At 41.2% G+C, this 23,503-nt stretch overlaps 2 protein-coding genes and 1 long non-coding RNA gene across 8 annotated transcripts; 2 read left to right on the top strand and 1 right to left on the bottom strand.

Annotated features, from left to right (window-relative positions):
- The first annotated feature begins 609 nt into the window (after positions 1–609).
- LOC138913016 (uncharacterized) lies at positions 610–7,656 on the top strand. Of its 2 annotated transcripts, XR_011418584.1 has the most exons (4): positions 610–799; positions 859–1,425; positions 1,485–1,786; positions 7,127–7,656. It is a non-coding gene; the product is annotated as an uncharacterized lncRNA (long non-coding RNA). The 2 variants fall into 2 exon arrangements; XR_011418583.1 differs by lacking the exon at positions 7,127–7,656 and having other exon boundaries at positions 1,485–2,144.
- Positions 7,657–15,181: 7,525 nt separating this feature from the next.
- Positions 15,182–16,646, top strand: LOC108057952 (translation initiation factor IF-2). Of its 4 annotated transcripts, none has more exons than XM_017142422.3 (3): positions 15,182–15,371; positions 15,493–15,663; positions 15,742–16,646. In XM_017142422.3, exons 1-3 carry the CDS (start codon positions 15,293–15,295, stop codon positions 16,497–16,499), a joined length of 1,008 nt encoding a protein of 335 aa, XP_016997911.2. In that variant the 5' UTR covers positions 15,182–15,292; the 3' UTR covers positions 16,500–16,646. The 4 variants fall into 4 exon arrangements, with proteins under 4 accessions (XP_016997911.2, XP_016997910.2, XP_016997909.2 ...); XM_017142421.3 differs by having other exon boundaries at positions 15,727–16,646; XM_017142420.3 differs by having other exon boundaries at positions 15,472–15,663.
- Positions 16,647–18,827: 2,181 nt separating this feature from the next.
- ArfGAP3 (ADP-ribosylation factor GTPase activating protein 3) lies at positions 18,828–23,082 on the bottom strand. 2 transcript variants are annotated; one of them, XM_017142447.3, is made up of 6 exons: positions 22,770–23,077; positions 22,384–22,707; positions 22,128–22,244; positions 21,878–22,027; positions 20,969–21,818; positions 18,828–19,490 (listed from the first exon to the last, which is right to left on the bottom strand). In XM_017142447.3, the coding sequence occupies exons 1-6, from the start codon at positions 22,848–22,850 to the stop codon at positions 19,345–19,347; spliced, it is 1,668 nt and encodes a 555-aa protein (XP_016997936.1). In that variant the 5' UTR covers positions 22,851–23,077; the 3' UTR covers positions 18,828–19,344. The 2 variants fall into 2 exon arrangements, with proteins under 2 accessions (XP_016997936.1, XP_070070860.1); XM_070214759.1 differs by lacking the exon at positions 22,128–22,244 and having other exon boundaries at positions 22,770–23,082.
- Between the last annotated feature and the right edge of the window lie 421 nt (positions 23,083–23,503).

Here is a 23,503-nt window from a genome sequence, read left to right as displayed (position 1 = left end):
GTGATATGTTGATCGAATGTATTATAATTTTTTTAACACAATTTAAACTTGACCTCTGATATCATTTAGCATACAAAATTTACCTCGATGAATGAATTAAAATCTTATCATTTTAAATCACCATTTTGAAATGTGTTCGACAAAAATATCTGATGCTTATTTATAGTTAGTTTCAAATTTAATCTAGTATACACAACTAAATTTAATAGAAAGGAAATCGCACTGTAAACTGAAATCCTTCGGTCTGAGAATTTGTTACATAGTGTTATTGCTAAGAAAATAAAATTCCACATTTGGATTGACGCAAAAGTGTGCTTATGCTGTTCTCGTTGCATTTCATTACAACAATGTATTCAAAGCTAGACATTGATAACGCGGATGCAGTGATCAGAAGCGAACAGAGCTTCAGCTCTTATCATGCCACTATGAATTGATCTTTGGATGGGGTGCATGGTCAGTCAATCGCTGTATGACGTGAAAACAGACAAATGCATTCATAAGTTGGCAACAATTGGCAATCGAAACATACTTGGTATGTATAATATGTTAGCTTCAACATATAGTTACAAGTCGTTGACGGGTTGAGCTTAGTTTGTGCTATAGCTATCAGCGAACAACATGCATTTACTCGGAGATAATTCTGGGCACAAGTTTGGAAAATTTTATAGAGGGACTCGACACAAGTAAACCATATCCGTACTAAAAGATAATTTATGGGACGAGGACTCAAGCCAAATATTTAAACAAGGAAAACGAGCAAAGCAATAGGGAAACAGTTTGCTTAAACTAACCTACTGGAGTAAGACTTGTTCATATTTTATCAAGGAAACATTTCATAAAATTTTAATTTTTTTACAGTGTAACAAAGTGTGACATCCAAAAATATCTCTTACAACGGAGGGTGGTGTATTAACTAGAGCCCTGCATGAGTAGAGTCATAGTTCCCTTTGATTTCATGAGCCATTCGATCTATCTATGTTTTTTAAGTCATGACTCCTATGGCTCATGACTCCTATGAAACATGGCTCATACGATGAGCCATGACCTACTTAATTCATTAGAAATGTAGTGACTCCTATAGCTCATCAGCTGACTCGTATAGCTCACCTACACACAAAAAAAAAACTTGGTAAAATCAACTGTAAGAATTGTCAAACAGGCCCCAACCAGCAAAATTGTCAATTCTACTAAGTAAATTGTCATTTCACAACAACAAAATACACACAATTAGCAAAGACACAAACCCAAAGCAAAAACAAAATACATGTAACTATTTTAATAGTTACGTAACTATCTTTGTTGGTCAATTTTACCAAGCAAATTTTTTTGTGTGTAGTAGCTCATAGGGTTCATTGTCAACATAGAAAAGTTACATTTTTTGTTTTAACATTTCTCGACATGGATGGGCTGGAAGCAGATCAATATGTAAGTGTTGTTTCTAAGAATTTGAGTAACCGCATACAATAAAAATATTTAACACTAAGGTTTTACCCGAATCGCAAAGCATCAAATTAAAGCTCCTGTCTGGGGAGTATGAATTATGCAACAAGCGCGGAAAAAGTAAGGTTTGGGAAACTTTCGCGAAAATCAAGGACAATAGTGGCGCTTGTATCGACAACTTGGTGGGGTGTAGAAAATGTTTTGCAGTCCTAAAATTCAGTAAAAGTACTTCTAATTTAACCCGTCACAAGTGCTTTAAGGACAGTGCAGAGAATTCGACGAGTGATGCAAGCGTTCAACTGGATTTAGAATCTAAAAGGGATGTTGTCAAAGTCGTAACCCAATGGTCTGTGGAAAATTGTCGTCCATTTGAAATTAATTAATTAATTAATACTATTAACCAACACCAGGGGGGCGCAGTTTACTCATGGCCAGGGCATATTTTTTTTGAGCACATACTGCTAGTACATTCTAATTATTTTCTGAACGGACTTTTTAAGTTCTTACATGTTGAAGTTAGTAGAGCCAAATGTTTACATGTCGCCGCCTATGATAAATCTTAAATTTGGACTCTGTCAACCGAAAAAAGTGGAAAAACCCTAACTTTAAAAATCCACCATAAATCCAGTTTTCCATGGATTTGGGCCACATCCGGCTTGTTTTATTCGGTAGGATATACACCTTAAGTTTGTACCCATTATGATTTTTCAACGGATTTATTTCGAGTTTTTACGATATATACAGCCGACTTACAGTCGACCAAAAAACACATTTTTCATCTTTGTCGAGCTTCTGCGCTGCCATTACTTATCCAATCACATTAATCTGTATGGCAAAGATAAGCTCTGATCTATTGACTTTAAAATAAAACTAAAACTGGCCCAATCGAGTGGATATCTGCCGAGATATAAGAAGAAATTCGAAAAAAGTCCGAAATTTAACATTTCGAACTTTAAAAAATCTTTAAAAAAAAACTGTGCCATCGAAAAAAAAATAGGTGCTATTTTTGTGATCTAGGGGTCCAACACTAACAGAACTTGCCATCAATTGCTGGGGAGCACACCAAGAATATTATTTTGTAAACTAGTGTAATACAATAAAAACCAAAGAAGCTAGAATTTATTTCCTATTTCTTTTCCATTAATTTTCCGATCGTTCCTATGGCAGCTATATGATATAGTATTCCGATTTTTTAAATAATTAATTCGAAATTCAGAAATATTTAAAAAATAACATCCCAAAAAGTAGAAGGTAATATTTCAAAAAACACCGAAGCTAGAATTTTTAAAAGTTTTTTTCTTCCGATCCTTCCTATGGGAGCTATAAGATATAGTTGTCCGATCCGGTCGGCTCCGACATATATACTACCTGCAATAGAAAGAAGACTTTTGCGAAAGTTTCGTCCCGATAGCTCAAAAACTGAGAGACTAGTTTGCGTAGAAACAGACAGACGGACAGACGGACAGACGGACGGACAGACGGACAGACGGACATGGCTAGATCGACTCGTCTTGTGATGCTGATCAAGAATATATATACTTTATGGTGTCGGAAACGTCACCTTCACTGCGTTGCAAACTTCTGACTGAAATCATAATACCCTCTGCAAGGGTATAAAAAAATATATTTCAACATAAAATCACCGATATATTAACCGACAGTATCGGTTTTCAAGTGACACTTCATATTATAACAAGGTTTTGAATGCAAACGTCAAACTAGATTTTATAGATGAAATCGAAAAGTTATGCGTTTCTTTGTTGCAAGGCCGAAGATACTTTCGCATCCTTCATCGCTCGGCCATTTTTTTAATCCAAAAGGAACTTTTTATGATACAAGAAAAAAGGGACGAATTTACTTATTTCAGATCCGGAATTTACAAAAACGGCTTTAATTATGAATGTTGTTTAAGAGACTTTTTTTCCTAAGTGTCGATATATGAATGCCAAATGTAAAGGAATTTCTAAGTATGCGGTGACTACGGGAATGGAGTTACATACATAGATTCCTGCGGGCTAAACAGTGGTAAACTTGCAGCTTTCAAACACTCATATATGCTATAGCAATCGAACGCTTCGTTGTCTTTTTTCGTTCCCCGTAGCATTTCGGGAGCATTTCCAAAACTTTCGTCATGCTCATAAAATTGCTCGTTTAACTCATTTAACTTTTTGTGCTTGGCTTTCGGGCTGAAAGTGTGGGCGAGAGTGTTTTTTTTAGAAAGTTTGCATAAATTGCAGCAACAAGAAAAGTTAATAATGCCAGCAGGCAAAGTCGAGCTGGGGCGACAATGAAAATAATTCAATTAAAACACTTTTGCCAGCTTTTGGTTCTCCGCCATTCACCCCTGAACCCCGAAAACTCCCCTGCTGCCCTGGCATGCATGTCAAGTTACAATTACGCCGAACCAAATTAACACGTAGACCGGGTGGATAGTGGGAGGGCTATGTGTGGATTGCCCGCGAGGCATTCTCTGCATAAAGTTCGCACTGGACTGGGCGGTCCTTCTGTGGGCAGGATCCGCTCTGCATTTTGCCTGGTCTTCTCCCTGCCTCTCTCGACCACTTTAGGTCCTTTGGGCCGAGTGCGACATCTATGCCATGTTTACTTTACTACTTAGTGCCGTTGTTGTTGCTTAAAGCCACAAAGCGGCTTCGCTTTCTGGGAATTTAAATGTTTGGCCTGGCTTAGTTCCCCAAATACTCGGAACATCCTTCAGCCAACGGCTCGTTTGAGTGTTTAGCATATTATTTTAAGATTTGATTGGTCGTGTCCAGGGATCATGACTTTGTGTCAGTTGGTTTTGCTTGAGCCAAATCCTGCTGTGTGATCCGAACCAGATTCCTGTTTGGTTCCTTCGGTTAAAGGTTGGGGTATCCACATTGTAGAAACTGCTTTATTTTACTTATATACATTTTTCATAATTTAATTTAATACATTTTTTAGCTTTTTTAGGTTTAAGCCTAGTACTCACAAATCACTATCTCGTTGCTTTCGTCGATGTGAGCACTAGACTTTATGGAAAAAATTTAACTGAAGGGCCGCTGTTGCAAAAACATCCTTTGTAAGAACTTTCATTAGACAAAACAAACTAAAAAATGCAAAACAGTACGATTTTTCGCTTGTTTAAAGGTTGTTTCCCCCTAAAGCCTTGAAAAGTAGCAAACCACGATTGCCCAAGAAAAAGGATGTGATAGAAAGTTTTAATTTACCAATCTACACGTAAAACATCTTTATACATATTCAATAACCTTTAGTCATGGTATAAAATGTATAATTTGTACAACATTTTTCCTGCAAAGTTATTTTATAGCTATGTATAACGGGTTTAATAATAATATACCACCCAATCAAAATCCATTTCTTAGTTTTGTGTCTATTCTTATCGCATCAGTCGAAAAACATTTTCAATTTCAATAGCCTAACGAGATGTAGTATCGGGTTGGTCCCCTTTCTGCCTTTTGCCAGGAGCACGGCGCATAAAAATGTTGGCACAAAAAGGCCAAATGCAAATTCCGAAAAGCGGCCAAAAAGGCAACAACGAAATAAGCCGTTCACACTCGGCTGATATGGAATATCTGGAAGGAGCGAGGGCGAGGACGAGGGAGTTGTCTAGAACGTGTGTGTGGGTTCTAATTCAAAGGCCAAACAACAGCCACAATGCCAACAGCCACTCTACCCCATGCAGAATGGTCTCGGCCCAATACGAAAGCGATGGCAGCGGGGACGAGCAGATAAAGAAGAGCACGGAGGTGGCACGATGTGCAAAATGTTCTTAATTCTCAATTCATATGCAAATTTATTTTATCGCCAGCGCTGGCTGCCGGCTGCAAACCCAACTGGCTGGGATGACTGCCTGCAACAACAGTGGAGTATTTGGGCGGACAGAGTCCTCCAAGCTCCCTTCGAAATCCACAAAGCCATTTCAATCATCCAACGCCCGATTGGAAGTTAGCAAAACGGTTGTGGCCTGGTTGAGGGGTTCCGTCACGTTATTGCTTGTTACTGTGCATTTCATTGCCTGTTTTTGTCCAGCACTTGATAATTGATCGCCGGCATTAGCAGAGCCATGAACTTAAGAACAACAAGCGTACTTAAAAATTGTATTTCGAATTAATAATTAGCTTAGGTGAAATCGATCCCGGTGTAACCAAATCATACAGTAAATAGTGCAGTCCGGCTTATAAGCATAATCATTGGCCGCGCTTAGCAAAATACTAATTAAAGTTTGATTTTAAGGTTCGACGAACTGTAGCTAACATCCTTAACATCCTTAACATCACTCAGGGAAAAAATTGTTCTGATTGTGTCTGAAAACGTGTCTTTTTGAGTCTCAAAAATAGCTTTATACCGTTTGGTATCATTATAAGAATTTATGGTATTATTTTAAGAACGGATTTTTAAGACCGCTGTTCTTACTTTAAGAACAAAACGTACTTAAATTTATATTTATTTTTAGTAAAAAAATAATTTTGTTTGAATGCTCCTGTAAGCATTCTGCCATGGAAGGAAATAATAAGGCCATGGCCCAGGGGCCAAGGTGATGGATTCTGGTATTATTTTGTGTTTGGGGGTACGAGGTTCAATTCCCGCTCACAACACAACTTATTTTTTTTTTGTAACTAGTAAATTAACAACTTAACTTTTTTAATACATTTTTGTTCTTAAAGTTATAAAGGAAATTTTAATTGAAATACATTTGAAAAACTTTTTACTTACTTTGACTTATTTGGGTTTTGAACCGGGGTCCTCTCGCATCAGAGTCAGACGCCTTACCAACTGGGCCATCGCACCGTGTTACGCGCGCGTGCATAAGTTCAACTTAAATCTAAATTTACTGGTCTTAAATCAATACCCTTTGGTATTAATAAAAGAATGTGGTCTTAAAAAAATAAAAGAACAACACGGTAGTAATGTAAGAAATTCGGTCTTAGATTTTTTCGGTCTTTTTTTTCTGGGTGATCCTTTGTTAAATTTAAAGTAGGGATACAGCAATGATTTCCCATACGATTTCAAGGCTTTAACCCTACGTTAAATTTAACAAACGGACGAGAAAATGAACCTTAATTTATCCTTTTCATTATTTTGGCAAATTAAAGGGTGACATTATATTTGTAAATAGAAACATATGTATGTCCCCTAAATTGATTGAGAGCAACTCGAAATACAATAAAACACGGAGATAGCAAACAACTTATTTTAGTCTTGAAAAAAAAAAATAAAATAAAATAAAATAAAAAAACTCCCCATACAACAATTTTATTTCTAGCTCCCACATTTTTTAAGATTTTGTACAAGTGTGAGATTTGGTTTTATCAACACCCATATCAAGTCGGACCATCATTAAATAGTATTGTAAAAAGTATTGTTCGCTAGGTGTCGCTTTGACGCTTTCCTGCTTGGATATCTAATCTCTTTAGCTCAGCAACAGCTATCTGATAGTCGAGGCATTGGTTCTTCCAATTTTTTTTGGGTTATTAGAGTATTATTTAATTTCCACCAACTCACCAAAATTACCCGAGTCTCAAATCTTGGAACACATTGGAACAAATAAAAAGCGCATCAGTAATGACTGGCGGTATAATCTCTTTTTTAATTTTTTCTGTAACCCTAATAATAAAATGGTAATTTCTTAGGGCCCTTCAATAAATTAAGAGCTATTACTGCTACTGAGTAAAATGAATCCCAGCTCCTGTAAATTAAACACCAGACCACGGTAGGACTGGAAAGTCGCCACCTTTTCCCCGAAAGAAGAAAGCGGAACGAAGCGGAAGTCATGTCGTGCTGCAATGGATGCCGCCTCCGTTCTCAGACGGTTTTTTTCGTAAGCCAGGAGCACTGGAACCGGGCACCGGGATTTCAGGCACCGGGTATTCCGCACTGGTCACGAGCCGGCACGTCTGCGCCATTTCAAAGCGATTGCAACGTTTACCAGGGCGCACACAAAAGTGAAGCGAAGTAAGGCGGAAGTGTTTTCCTGCTTTTCTTTGCCCGACTTTGTCAAGCTTTTTGCAGTGGGTGAAAGTCTTTCTAATTGAAGTGGCTCGGACACACACCGAGCTGGTTATTTTGAATTCAATGATGCGGCAGGCGGTCAACGCCTTTGACTGTCTGCACGACGTTGGCTCCTTCAAAGGGGAAAAAAAGCGACGGAGACGGAGACCGGGCGGAAGCAACTATGCCGTATATGTCATTAAAATTTACTACAATCTATTTTGCTTGCTAATTGGCACTTGGCCATGTCCTGGCCAGGCGCTTTGTGCCTACCCCAAGGTCCAGCTCGTCTTCTTCCTGGCCATAATCGTTACTTGCAACGGCAACTTTGGTCGGGCAATTAGTGCCAGGCGTAGGCCAAGAAAAGCAAGTGCAACTCAATCCCGTCCAATGCTCCGTGGGCGTTTAATTACGCCCAGAGCGGTAATGGGGCTCAGCACTAGGCTTAGAAAAGCCTCAATACCAACTATATACTTTAAGGCCAGCATCCGTTTTTCACAAAACGAGTCAAGAGCGTGGATAGCACGCGAACACTATAAATCCATTTAAAATGCACATTAGCATATGTCAAGTGCGAACCGAGTTTACGCCTCATCTTGGCCACTTCCCGTTGGCTCGTAGTGAAACCCACTCAAGTCCTTGAAGCGCCGACCCACTCCTCCTCCGCCCACTGGAACCCATTACACTGCACTGCTAAATTGCTAATTACGCGGCTGCAGCTTCCGCGGGAGCAGAAGAGGCGCCAAATGGCTGCAGCCTGCAGCATAATGAAATCTGGCGAACGCACCGTAATGTGGGCGGGAAACTTATTAGAAAATATTTGCGGAGCACTTCAAAAACACTGACTCAATAAAAGTAGGCAAATGGCAAACTAAAGCCACTGGGGCAACAGAGGTCCTCTATGATAAAAACTTATTAGATAAACACTTTACATAGTCAAATTTAAAATTTCCATTTATTTGCTCTTTTTGATATCGGAAATTTTAAATATTATTATAAGCCAATAAATAACACTTCATGAAAACGTTGATTTTTTGGTCTGAACTCAATAATCTATCAGTCGACTGGGAAGTAATGTCTATGAATATAAAATCAACACGTTCCATAATAACTTACGAAGGGAAATTTCCAAACACATTTTAAAGACGGAATAGATAAACTGAATACGTTTCGCTTAACTGGTGTGATTTTTTGTTTCGACGCTTTCCTGATTCTGGTGAATAGAGCTCGAAAAATTAAATAAATGAAATAAAAATTAAATATATAAAAATTTAGTAAAAATCGAAAAATCCGCTAGATGGCGCTAGTAGCGTTGGAGACTAAAATAAAACTAGGTACATATATTTCTGTTGCAAACAGTTAAAAGAAATAATCTTTTTATAGTTGAGAGTCCTAACAATAATCGTGAAGATGATGATAAAATAATATAAATACCTAATAAAATAATAAACAGCTCCAACGAAAAGTATATGTTAAACTGAGAAACTTTATGGAATTTGGCATGTAAATTTGCACATCCGGACTCGTACACATGTTTATACGATGGCTGCTTTGTGGTGGCTCACGTTTTTTTTGTTGTTTAAGAGAAATTTGCATACCACATTGGAGATACTTTGACAATGCAATTGGAAAAGCCTGACAAGTCGGCCCTGGCCACCCGCCACCCTCCTCCCTCATGTGGCTAAACATTAGCGGTCACCAAGTCCGATGTCCCTAGGACTGTGTGCTTTTGCGGCTTTTTCGGTAAGTTATTTGTTCTGTGACGCAATCGCCATCCGACCGTGGCCCTTATCGCCGTGCCTGCAACACTGGCTTCCCGAGGGGCGGCTCCTGTCCTGCCACAAGCCAGCAGAAACCGTTGGACAGGACACTTGCCGCAAAACCGATTGCGAGCGTCCCATTGTTTGTCACACTGCAGTTGTTTTGTTTTTCTATGCGGCGTCTTCTCCTCCTGCTACTCCAATCCACCCGGCCAATTTTCCTTCACCCACCTCGATTTATTTCAGGTTCACTTTCTCGTAGGACCTCCCACACTGGCCGAACAACTTTCTTAATGAGCCTCGTACGGAATTGCGGTTTCTTCGGCCCGTCAGGAGTGACATGGAAATCGATGGGGATGGCTGGAACAACAAGACTTCCTGTGATTGGCCTGGAGAAAGGTGGAGCGACTGCCAGACTTGTAGATGACTATCTCGGTCCCCATTCGAGCCCATTGTTGGTGCTCGAATTATTTACACATTATCTACGGCAAAGGACGAGCTCAGCAGCCCCAAAGGACACCTCACACCACCACACAGACGTTGTTATTTTAATAGTTTAAGTAACCATAATATGTTGAGGACTTTTTAATAAACTTGAAACATGAGCTAGCGTGAGCCACAAGGACACCAGAGACCAGGACCGGCTGCAGTCGCAGGCAAAGATTTATGCAAACCAAAATGTTGCCAAAAATTACAGTTTAATGGAGTAGACTCGAGGAGAGTGGAGTGTGCGTTTGGGCCCGGTCATAATGAGCAGCGAGAAACTCGCAACAAAGCCAAGTTCGCTGTAGACAAAGAACCAGAGGCCAAGTTGTGTCCCGGGGCCAAGAGCAACAACTCCAAACGTAAGCAGAAGTAACTTCTCTAATTTTGCAGGAAATATGAAGCCATTAAAGTGCAGCAGACAAGGCGAAACATGGCAACATCTTGACTACTGCGGCACTCACATACTTACAGGAGGCGCCTGCGAAAACGAGAAGGTCCTGGCACTCGATAAGCAGCAGTTGGAGGAGGAACCCGAGATGGGGAATGGGGATAGAGATGGGGCCATGTGGCCGCCCTGCAAAACTTGTCCTCGAGAGTGTGAAAATAAATTCTGAAAAAGTCGTAGAAGTGAAAATGGCAACCGGTTTGCATGTCCGTGTCCTTTTCTGGCGCAGATTACCACTACGGCTACGCGGTAAACAGCTGTTGCACGTTTTTTCCTATTTCTACAATTTATTTCCACAAAAAACACAGAGAACGGCGCACTGAGCGCCCAGAGACCGATATATGTACATATCTTTAATTGCCAACTTGGCCAGTGGCCGGGAGAAAAATGAGCCCCGGTGAGTTCAGCGCGGAACTCTGGGCCAGCTGGTGTCACATGTCCGGTGTCCGATGTCCGGCGCTAGTTGCACTTAATCACTGCCCGGTCCAGCCGACCACCAAGCAGTCGGAGGGTGTCCAGGTCCAGGATAACGAATGTACACGCAAAGATATATATTAAAATTATTTTAAACTTAACTTATTTGTGTTGTCCGTCAAAATTAAATGCCCAATTCCATCTGTCTTTGTGTGTTTTGAAAAAATATGTCGTTTATGAAAGTTATTACTAGAGCAGCAAGTTAAAAACAATTTCCTGACACGTAGAAGCAAGCGTTTCTTGAATAGGATTACTAGCCTAGTTGATATATCCCTGTCCGTCCGTCTGTCCGTTTGTCTGTCCGTATGAACGCTGAGATCTTGGAAACTACAAAGATAGAATGTTGGGGTAAACTAGATCGTGAGCAATCCAAAAGCTTTCACCAACACCCGGCACAAAAACGGTCATTTGGAACCAGAATGTGCGTTGGTCTGACCGCGATGTCGATCTGCCTGAAATTAAGTTAATTTGAATTTGTGTTGATTAATTGCATTGTCAGAGGTCTGGAGCAACTGGAGGCGAGCGGAAACCGCATGCCAAGTGTTAAATGTCAGACCAACGCTTTTAATAAAATTTGCAGGCGGATTGGCGAGGTGCAATTTCAGCAGGCGGAAAGAAGAGCATCAGTGCGGAAATGAGGCAGTGCAGTCGGTTTTAAAGCCATAATTACTCGCGCTTTCGATGAATATCAAAGTGTGGCGTTTTTACCACGGGTGCTCGCTCGAGTTAGGGCTTCGCCTAATCGCCAATCGACACCAAATTGCTTTTAAGCAGCGCGCATTGAAATTCCGTTCGCATATCGACAATAATGTCGAACATTAGGTGGTTTGTTTTTTCCTCTGGCCACTCTTCGCGCTTTTGTTGTATCGAGCTTCCACTATCTGGTGCTGTGGACGTTCGATTTAATGGTCTTGGGTGTTCCAAATTCTCAAATTAAATGGAACGTAAAAAACAGCAACGCTCCAAGGAAGATCCCAAAATTTGCATAAATAGCCAAAGAGGGTACCTGATAAACAGGTGTCGGACAGGATATAAAACTAAATTGGTTCTTATTTTTATTTGTTTTGCTCTTTTCGAGTAGGTTCACTTTTAAAGGGTATGGTGGGCTACCCATAATAAATGTATTTCACTGACAAAATATATGCAAATTGAAATATTAATGTCATTTAAAAAGAAATTTTAGAAAAATTTCACTAGAGGACTTTCAAGTTTTGGCTAATAATATATCCTTATTTATTTCAAAAGGTTAAGAAAACCACTAGCGCGTTAACATGAGCACAATTAAATTAATTAAATAATCATTAATATAAGCTTTACGTTTTAGTATAAACAAATACAGATCTTTAATTTTAAGAGATTTTTAAATATAACTTTTTTCATTTTAATTTTATAAATTTAATATTATTCAGTATTAGTATTATTGCTTTAAACAACCTTTTAGGGGCATTTATACTTCACCTTAGAAGAATATGTATTTTTACGCCGTTTTTATGTTTTGCTCCAGGCAAAGTAAACTATTGCGTATAAGTAACAAAATATGGGTCATTATCATGCGAAGCACACGAAATCACTGGTTTGCGTTCTAGAAATTAGGTAGAATTTGAATAAAAATTGATAATTAGAATTGCTTTTGGATTTTCCCTGAAATGAGTCGCATAAAGAGTGCCATTACGCATGTGGGTGGCCAAAAAGAACTGTATAAATTAGTTTAATACACATTTGTCTATTTTTGTCCCTTAATGAATAAATGCTTATGAAGGAGGTAAGGAATATTTCCATTAAGCTTTTTATCTTTTCCGACTCTTTATTAACAGGCAAAACGAGACGTATAAAGCAGCCTTCTGTGCAAAAAAAATCCATTCAATTTGCGATTACTGCGCAGATGTCGTCGTCACCTTTGATGTGACGAACATCAGAATCCGTTCGCATTAATTTAAAGAAGAATCATGAAAGAACTTTATAGACGAGTTCAACGACTATGAGGTACCCATCATACACTTCCTTGTAACAATGAAGTAGGAAGAAATTTTGGTTTTCAAATAAGACAACTTACGGTCAGACGATAAAATTATTTAAACAATATTACCAAAGATTGCCATGAACATTTTAAATTTCAAAACATTTTCTATGAAAAGACATAGCCAAGCTACAGATGAGCCATCTGACTATAGCTTTTCAATACAAATAGTCCATTATAAAAAGAGGAACCCCCAAAGTTTCACAACATATCAGTCAGGAAAAACCATCAAACTTTGGTAAATCAAAGGGGTCTAACTAATACTATATTATTATATTTATCTTTAGTTCTTAAGATTAAAATTTTTCGCATGTGCTCTTCGAGGGGAATGTAATGCAATTAATCAAAAAGTATTTATATACACCCAGAAAAAAAAATGACCTAAAATGTCAAAAAATGGCCTAGAATTTAGGTAAAATTGGCCTAAAACTGGAGCTAAGTCCTTGAATGGCCTAAAATTTAGGATTGTATGACCTAAAATGTTAGGCCATTAAAGACCTAAAATGGGGTAATTTTTGGCCAAGATTTTAGGTAAATGGCTGCCTTAAAAAATGAGAAAACCCCTATCCAAAATTTTAGGCTTTCTTTGGCCTAAAAATTTGTACTGAAAAAGGTTTCATATTATAAAGTAAATACAGAGAAATTTATAGCTAACTCGAGGTCAATGTCGGCTTAGTCTTCAAGAAGTCGTCATTAATCCAACACACAAAAACGAGCGAAGAGGCTTCACTGTTCAGCAGTGAAATCGCTGTTTTATTTAACGATATAAGTGGGTTACCATGCAAGCCGCGCTATAACTGGTTGGGAATTATAGCGTCGCTAGAACGGTATCAGAGTTCCGTGCAAATTTATTTAGGTAAAATGCATTAATTTTAAGGCCCACGATGACCTAAAATATTAGGCTATACGGGACCTAAATAGTAGGGCAAATAGGGGAGAGTGGGGGAATTTCGTCACAGGGGCAATTTCGTCACCTGCAATATCTCGGAATCCATAAGTCGTAAAAATATATAATTTTTTTGTTTTAGTCCTTCAAGACGGCCAGACACAACCAATGCATTTGTTTTGCACAGAAGGCCAAGATAATTAAGCTATAATATTAAATGTGTTTTAACAGTTCAAAAGCTACATTTAGTTCTCGACGAAATTTTTTCTGTATGCCACAATTCAAAAGGAATAAGATACACGATTTTTTATATAATACACAGTGCTATAATGTGCATTTCTGCGTCAGTGATTTTTAACTTCGCGCCTAATTTCGCAAGAAAAATAATTATTTCTAAAAAAGTACGGTCTGGGGAAATTTCGCCACCCTACGCTAAGGGTAAATTCGCACCTATTTTAAATACATATTTTTATATTTGACGAGCTGGCTAACGAACAGACTACCAGCAGCAGCAACAAATATAGGACGTCAACAAAAATGGTACGCTTGATCAGTGTAGCATATTTTCAGGCGTTAAACTCCCTACATTTTTCAGGTGACGAAATTTCCCCAGTTGTGTGGTGATTTTACCCCCCTGTGTGGTGAGATTGCCCCAGTATATTGGTTTTACATTTTATTTTTTTATAAATCACCAAGCTAATTAAAAAAATAGGGGAATGTCACATTTTAAAGCTTGGTGCTAACCGCATTCAACAATAAAAATAGAAATATGATAACGTGTCTCAAGATGGACAAAAAATAGCTTTGAAAAAATGCTGACGAAATTCCCCCACTCTCCCCTACACCAAAAATTAAAATTTTTAGGCAGTACATGACCTAAAAAGGAACTTTTAGTCCATTTAAAAAGTTTTAGGCTATGCATGACCTAAAATGTTGTCCATCATTTTTCTGGGTGTATGTATATTTTGGAGATTTCCATTTTCTTTATATACCCTTTCGCTCTTCAACGAGAAGGTATTACAATTAATCAAAAAGAATTTTCGACAGTCTGTGCTGCAGTGCGTATGATTGATGCCTCAGGAGGCCTCGGAGGCCCACTTTCCCACGAAGTGCAGAAGTTGCGGAGGGCAGTAATTGACATTTAAGAGGCACCTTCTGGATGGCGCCCCTCAGAGTTTTTGCTGACGTCAGCGAGAAGGTGAATCACTGCCGGAATCCTTCTCCTTCGGATTGGTTATGCACCGCATGTCTATTTTAATTCTTTAGGCGGCGCTCTTCTATCTCGTCGATAAGGCGCACACGCACCCATAAACCTCGATTCCGTCCGCCTTTCGTGCGTCTTCTGAATGACCTTAAAACTAAATTGCCAATTGCGATTTTATGGCCCACATGTGGATAATTTTTGAGCCGATCCAGGTGCGATCCCTTGGCCCAGTGCTACCCCCGAAGAGGTCCCCAGATCGTCGATAGTACGGACTCAGTCAGAGTTGTCAGGCGGATGGTTCGCACGTTCCCGCGAAGATCCCAGCTGCATACTAAACACTAAGGCAGCCGTCTATGGGTATATCCGATTTTTTGCGATCGCCTCTCATTATGCTGGCCTTTTTGCCTTTTTGCCAGTGGCTCCGCGTATATAAATCTAACGCGCTGCCCTGACCAGACATCACTTCTTTGGTGGAAACTTCAGTGACAAGTTTAGCTCCAGCCGTGATCAGTGCGCCCCGCAAATTTATCAAAGGATTTTTAAACAGTAGTCGTTCTACTCAATTCTACAAAACGCAATTCAGTCCATCATGAAGTTCAGTGCTGCCTTGGCTCTGCTGTTGATCGCTGGTTTCGTGGCCAGCGGCAATGCCCTGCCCGCCAGGAAAAGTGAGTCCGCCGCCCAGAGGATTACCCATTCCACACCCATAATCACCCCGTTAATCATGCAACTCCCATCCACATTTCTCCATCTACTGACCTACTGAAGACCGGCAATACCTCGTTCCAGGAATGGTCTACCTCCAGCAGCCCGCCGCCGCCGAGTGGTACGGATCCGCTCCCCAGCAGCGTTTCATGTACATGCAGTACGTCCAGCCAGGACGCACTCATGCCCGCTCCACCCAGGCGGCCAGCGCTTTGGTGGCCGGCGAGACCGTTGCCACTGGTACCTACCTGAAGGGTAAGTCAACTGCCCCACTAACCTAGACCAGCCACTAACCACCAAACCCTTCCTAACAAAAAGATTGCAATCACGCAGAGTCCGAGGTCAGCGCCGAGGGAGTCCAGGCTGAGGATGTCCTGGCTGCTGCCGGTGCCCATGGTGCCAGCTCCGTGGCCGAGGCCTTCCCTGACCAGGCCCCAGTCGTCCAGGTGGCCATCGATGCCGATGTGGTGCCCCAGGTGGAGTCGGAGGCTGAGCCTGAACCCGAGACCGCTGATGATGCCGCCAAGGTGCCACGTGACTTCAACTTTGCCGCCGAGGAAGCCTCCGTCGCCGCCGCCGCCGCTGAAGAGGAAGCTGCTCCTGCCGAGGCCGAGCTGCCCGTTCCCGCTCCCATTGCTCCGGTGGCCGCCGTTGTGCCCGCCAACCGCTATCTGCCCGCCAAGAAGAAGGTGATCGTCGAGCTGGACCAGGAGGAGGATGAGGAGCCCCAGGCCGCCGCCATCGAGGATGAGGAGGAGGCAGAGAACGCCGTGGCCGACGATGTCGAGGAGGACGAGGAGGTGCTCGCCGTGCCCGTGAAACCCATCACCGCTCGTCGTCCCGCTGCCAAGAAGCCCGTCAAGGCCGCCGCTCCCGCCGGTGGCAAGCCCTCCAAGAAGCCAGCCGCTCCCCTGCCCGCCGGCACCTTCTTCCCCATCGACTTCGGAGGCACCAACGGTGGCGCCATCGCCATCGCCAACTCCTTCAGCACCGGCGAGGGTGGTTCCGCCACCAGCCACGCGATCGCCTACGGCTCCCCCGAGTCCGCCGTCCGTCGCGCCCGTCCCAATCCCAGCAAGTTCCGCCACTAATCCTCGGTCCGTCGATCAACCACATCTTGCTAGCGCCCCGCATCTGCGACGGGCACCCCAATCAAATCAGTCTAAAAAGATTCTCCTGTAATTATTAGCAAAATTGTCCATCCTTGAGCGCATTAAAATAAAGTTTTTCTGTTTTTATATCTGCTGTTTTAGTTAAGGCTGAGAGTACCTTTGGAACTGAACCACTACGGACTGGACTGGTCCGACTTTGTTTAAGAGGTTAAATTAAAATACATAAGTAAAGTAGAACCATTATAATAATATAATTGATAGCTCCCTAAAGAAGGATCGGAAATAGAGTGGAGAAAGAAATTATAGCTTCGGTTTTTTGGGAATACCATTTCTTAAATATTTGAATAACAAATTACATTTTTTAAAAATCTGACGACTTTATCATGTAAATGCCATAGGAACGATCAGAAAACTAATGGGAAATAATAAAGAAACAAGAAAGTAAGCAACAATTATAAACCCTTGCAGATAAAGTAAATACCTATAGTTTAATGCTCCCTAGGTGCAGTTCCATGGATTCCAGATTCAGCGTGCCTATTTATTTTAATTATACCCGTTACTCGTAGAGTAAAAGGGTATATTGTATTCGTGCAAAAGTATGTAACAGGGAGAAGGAAGCGTTTCCGACCCCATAAAGTATATATATTCTTGATCAGGATCACTAGCCGAGTCGATCTAGCCATGTCCGTCTGTCCGTCTGTCCGTCTGTCTGTCCGTCTGTCCGTCTGTCTGTCTGTATGAACGCTGAGATCTCAGAAACTATAAAAGCTAGAAGATTGGCATTTTGCATGCAGATTTTAGGAGTTCCTACGCAGCGCAAGTTTGTTTCAAAATGGTGCCACGCCCCCTCTAACGCCCACAATCGCTTATATACGATTTTAAAAATTTTAATATTTTGGAAAAGTAAAAATGCAGTTTTATTGTGTTTATCAATACCTATCGAAATGTAGAAGAAATTTTTCAAATCGGACCATTCGTTAAAAAGTTATGCGTGATCAACGTTTTCTATCTCTATCTCCATCTCCCTCGCACTCCCTTTACCTGAGTAACGGGTATCTGATAGTCGGGGCATCCGACTATAACGTTCCCTCTTGTTTTGTTTTTATGTTGTCAAAAATCAAAACGCCGACTTCCTACAAAGTTACAATGAATTTTCTCATATTTGTTCGAATATTCTGTACGTTTCTATGCGAACTAGTCTCTCAATTTTAAAGCTATCGCGATGAAACTTTCGCAAAAGTCTTCTTTCTATTGCAGGTAGTACATATGTCGGAGCGAGCCGGGTCGGACCACTATATCTTAAGGCTCCCATAGGAATATTCAAACAAATATAAGAAAATTCATTGTAAGTTTGTAGGAAGTAGGCGTTTTGATTCTTGACTACTTAAAAACAAAATTTAATAAATAGAAATGCTGAATCTGGAATCCCTGGAACTGCACCGAGTGAGCATTCTTTTATCTGCGAGGGTATATAAGCTTTGGCTGGCCGAAGGTAGCTTCCTTTCTTGTTTTTAACATTTTAGAATTTCGTATTGAATGTAATACGTCAAATTTGGATGACGGACTAACTAAAACATTTTCGCAGCGGCAAAACTTTATGGACCAGCCGTTCAACGGATGGTGGATTGTTAATGGTGACGGTCTAACAAACCAAGAATCCGTTTTGGTAAAAACATTTCAAAATGGCGATTCAAAGCGAATAAAATATTATAGCAGCCCATCGAGGTAAATTTGTATATAGTGTTTTTAAAGAACTTAGATCAAAGTGGAGAGAACCTGTTTTTTTGATTTCAAAAAGTTTCCCTTCCCCTACTTTAAAAAATGGCCACACAGCTAAGTTTGATTTGAACCTGGCTTACAATTATTTTACAAGAAGAATCTACTGTCCCAACTTTCAGAACTCTCCCCTATACTATGAGCTCATTGAGCATACATAGTACAAACCCAGATAAAAAGGATTAAAAGTTAAACAGCCCAATTAAAGCTCGGATGTTTACTGAATAAATTTATTTATTAATAAATAGACCTGAGATTATACGTAAATCCATTTTAGAACATCAGATATATAGCAATCCATCAAAAAAATCAATTGATTATTTAACATTCATCTAATTAAAGTTTTACAAGCAAAAGTGAATAGATCGCTAGAAATCAAATGTTTAAAATGATTTCACATAATCGCAAGTCTATTAATAATTTTTTCCTTTCAGTTAAATGCAATCGTTATTAATTCATGTTACATTTAAAGAAATTTGTCGATTTTTAAATAATTTTAACTCGTGTTTTCAAAACTCCCTTATTCAGGAATGCTGTGCAGTTCTAGTTTATTCATGTTACACTGTCTTACTTAATTTCATGATGAACGAGAAACAATTTAAAAATGAGCCTATTGGAATACAAATTTTCGATCGGCGAAATATTGTCGCATTTGTGGTGCATAAAAGATGTTAACAAAGAAAAACAGTCTAATCAAAATAACATTGCGCGAATCCGCACTTTTACACCCTTAATATGAACGGTATATTTATGTATATATTTAAAAGACACTACGCGTATGGTACAGCTGGCTACACTGCATGGATTTCGTTTCGGATTCTTCTGTTTCTGTTATTTTTATACAAGAACGATACGAGGCAAGCGCAAAGGTTGCTCCTGCGATACTAGACTAAGTGGCTATCTGCTTGGAATCCCTATATTTAACTTTCAGCATAATAGCGAAACGATTGGTGTGTGACTAATATATAAAGACGTTAAAATTAGACTCTCCTCCGCCACCACCGCTGCTGCTCCTTCGCGGGTTACTACTCTGGGTGTTTCGCTGATATCAGTAACCGTACTTGTCCTGCCAGGAGGTCATCACATCATTGGCCAGATTGCTCAGCCGTCCGGCCACTTTGTGTACGCCCTGACGAACGCTCTCCTTCACGCTCTCCACATCCAGGTCGGGTGCATTAAAGTTGACCGACGATCCTGCAATTTATACAATACAATACAATTTATTCACTCTAAATCAGGGTTCTGAAATTGGCACACATGGTAAAAACATGAAAAATTATATTTTACAGTGTGATCAAAATTGTTCACATGTGTGTCAAATACAAATGTGTTAAAATGTGAAAAATAATTGTTAGCACACACAGCTCACCTGTGTTTTTTACTCAATGTGTTTTTGTCACGACGTGTTTTTTACACACTGTGTTTTTAACCAGGGACCGTAATAAATCATTATTTGAGATTTTTATTTTAAAAAGACTACTGTGATTTTTTGTTTTAAAAGTCAAAAATAACGTTTTTTAAAGTATATGCATGTCAACAAATCTGGAAAGCAAGTTAACTGTTATTTGTTCATGTCTATAAAGTGCATAAAAACCAGTTAAATTGTTGACTAAAACTTGTACAAATCTCAGTAGGCCTTTTAAAATAAAAATCTCAAATAATGATTATTTACGGTCCCTGTTTTTAACACAAATGAAAATTACATTTTAAGCCTAGTACTCACTTCAATCAAAAAGGCGACGAAATGAAAATTTCTATACAAAAACAAGAGAGAACGCTATAGTCGGGTGCCCTGACTATCAGATACCCGTTACTCAGCTAAAGGGAGGAGATGAAGATAAAAACTTTGATCCGCCGTAATTTTTTAACGAATGGTCCGATTTAAAAAATGTCTTCTACATTTCGATAGGTATTTATAAACACAATAAAACTGCATTTTTACTTTTCCGAAATATTGAAATTTTTAAAATCGTATATAAGCGATTGTGGGCGTTAGAGGGGGCGTGGCACCCTTTTGAAACTTGCGCTGCGTAGGAACTCCTAGAATCTGCATGCAAAATGTCAATCTTCTAGCTTTTATAGTTTTCGAGATCTCAGCGTTCATACAGACAGACAGACGGACAGACGGACATGGCTAGATCGACTCGGCTAGTGATCCTGATCAAGAATATATATAGTTTATAGGGTCGGAAACGCTTCCTTCTACCTGTTACATACTTTTGCACGAATCTAATATACCCTTTTACTCTACGAGTAACGGGTATAATGACAGGCGAAAAATTTCGTGATCAAAATGTTGTATGGAGATTTTCATTTCGTAGGCTTTTTGATTGAAGTGAGTACTAGGCCTTACTGACTAATGTCAGTCGAAAGGAAAATGAAAACCCAATATGGGCATGATATCTTATATGTTAGTTTTATACTCTGGAAAACCGTACATTTTTTAATGTCAAAAACTCATTGTGTTAAAAACATGTCGTGTTAGTAACACATCGTGTAAATAACACGAATTAAATGTGTGTGTTACTTATGTTTCTAACATATGTAGGATACAATTTTTTACACACAAGTCAATAACTTTTTTTGAACTTAACACTTGACATTTAACATGTTAATAACACAAGTTTTTTACAGTGTGTTTTATTTTCCGAGCACTGCTCAATTTTACTCACCTCTGTTGCCTGCACTGCCGCCGGGAGTGCCGTCGCCAAAGTAGTCCGACGATGATATGGCTCGCGATCCCTGGAAGCGGTTCAAACTCGCGCTGACGTCAGCCGAAGACTGTTCGCTGGCAAAGTACTGGTCGGAGCCGAAGCCCTTGGAGTTGCCGAACTTTTGCTGGGCGATCACGGGATCGTTGCTTGCGCCTCCTTTGCTTTGACTCGAGGAGGAAGAGAATCCACTGCTCTTCTTCACAGGCGCCGTCGTCTTGGGCTTGTCATAGTCATTGCTACCGGCAAACATGGACGTTATGTTGCTGTGCGAGCCGCCAATGGGCTCAATGGTCTCGTAGCCCAGCGCATCCAGTTCAAATTTATCCAGCTTGCTGGTACCGCCAGTCGAGCTCTCCCGCTTTTCGGTAGAGCTACCTCCTCCTCCTCCACTGCTGCTGTTGCCGTACAGGGAGTAGTCGGTGAAGAAGTTATCGCTTTCCAAAGAAGAGAGTTTTGCCTTGGGGGCTGCCGTCTGCTGGATGGTCTCCATATCGCCGAGCGCCGAGTGGGCCATGTCGGAGCCACGCAGACTGAAGCCCATGCCCAGTCGCTCCATCTGCTTGGCCTTGGCGGGGTCCATGGTCTTGAGCTTGGCCTCCTCGCGGGTCTTCTGTATGGAGAGCTCTTGGTAGGCCAGCCGCATGCTGGCCACCGTCTCCAGTTCCTCCTCGGCCGTCTGCGGCTTGTCCAGCGGAGCCGCAGCCACTGAGGTCTTCATCTCGTTGGCCGCATTGGCACGGGCCTCGATGTCTGCGAAATTGGTCTTCACCTTCGTGGCTCCCAGGCCGCCCACCTTGCGGGCACCCAGCTGGAAGAGAGGTAAATCAATTAGGCTGTGTGCTTTATACTCTTGGTGGTCACACTTACCCCACTCTTCTTCGGCTGCACCTTTCGCGCTCCAATGGAGGAGGGCACAGCTGCCGGCATCGCCAAATTGAGCAGGTCCACGCTGGGAGCGCCACCCAGTTGCGTCTCCAGGCTGATAACGGGAGCAGCGGTTGCTGGCTTCACATCCGGCTGGAATTCAGTCGGTAGTTAGTAAATTTAAGGGGTTATTAACTCGAAAATGCAAGAACTCGAAAAGCGCGTGCGTGTCCTGTTTTGTGGGTCGCCATACCTTGCTCACATTGTTGTTCTGCACATTAAAGTCCGCCTCGTGGTCGCACTGGGCGAAGAAGTCCTCCTCCTTGGCGGCCTCGTTGCCCTCGCTCTTGTCCGTCTGCTCCAGATGCAGCTGGTTTTCGGTGTTTTTTGTGTATTTCGTGGAAGAGGAAGGGAGTCAGGGTTGGAAAGCAGGCAGAGCAAAGCAAAGTTAGGAGGTTTTAGTGTAACGAAAAGAACTACAGGCAGTAACAAAACGATCCTGGACTCACCTTCGTTCCATGCACCTTCATGGCCTGCTGGGCCTGGGCACTCAGCTTGTCCCGGTAGAGCTGGGCAGCCCTGGAGTTGTACTTGACCTGGGCATCGGTGGTGCTGCAGTTGTGGGCACGGAAGAACTGGGCAGCGTTGGCATTCCCGCCCAGCTGCATCTGGCGAAGCTGCAGCCAGGTCCAGTTGGTGTCCAGGTTGGTGCTGCGCACGAAGGTCAAATGCACGCCCAGGTTGCGGTGCACGGCGGAGCAGTCGATGCAAATGAAGATGCCGTAGGTGACGGAGGACCAAGTGGGCGCCTTGGCCGCGCAATCAAAGCAGGACTAAGGGGGAAGAAAGGTAAGCGGCTCTCAAGGACGAACTCGAGAAAGTAGGGCACACTCACTTTGTTGGCTGGCTGGGCCCGCAGGCGACTGAAGACCGACTCGATGTCCTGTTTGGAGGGTCCTGCAGCTGAATTGGCCATGGCTAAATGCTCGGTGTGGAATTTCTGACTTGTGACACGGACACGAAAAACTGTCGACGTTGCTCGACGCTACTCTGCGCGACGCTCTCCTGGCTCTCGCTGCGAATTCGATTTGGGTTGGCCGAGGGAAGCCCTAGATAGCAAACAAATATCTTTGCCAATTCTTCGACTTTTCAGAACGTACGTGGACGTGTATAAAAACACTTTTGCATCGATATTTTCGATATTCGATTTATTTGTTTTATATTTCTTCGACTGAACGGTCCACCTGTGCTGTTAGCCCACAGTGTGCTGTTAAGCGCAGCAGTGTTGGAAAGGGAGTGGCGCTCGGAGCTGCCACGTTTTGCCAGTGGCGCCAAATCAATTTTAAATCATTTTATTTATAATAGGGGCGTTCGATTTCTTTGTGACCTACTAAATTCCTTTATATTATAGATTTCTTAAAAAATAATATTTATCAATTATATTTCACACAGCAAAATTTCTGAAAAAAACAGAGGCAAGAAATCAATTTAGAGCAGTTTCGAACTGTTCAGACTGGCCGCCACTGTTGTAATATCAGCGATTTTACCAAATGCTTGACACATACGAAAAAAATCGACCTTTGTAAAAAAAGTGGAAGAATAAAAAGATCTACAATCAATACAGAAAAC

The sequence above is a fragment of the Drosophila takahashii genome, chromosome 3L, assembly GCF_030179915.1.
Source record: "Drosophila takahashii strain IR98-3 E-12201 chromosome 3L, DtakHiC1v2, whole genome shotgun sequence".
Classification (NCBI taxonomy): Eukaryota; Metazoa; Arthropoda; class Insecta; order Diptera; family Drosophilidae; genus Drosophila; species Drosophila takahashii.
The sequence above is the reverse complement of the archived record's forward strand: the minus strand, read 5'-3'. Positions and strand labels throughout refer to the sequence as shown.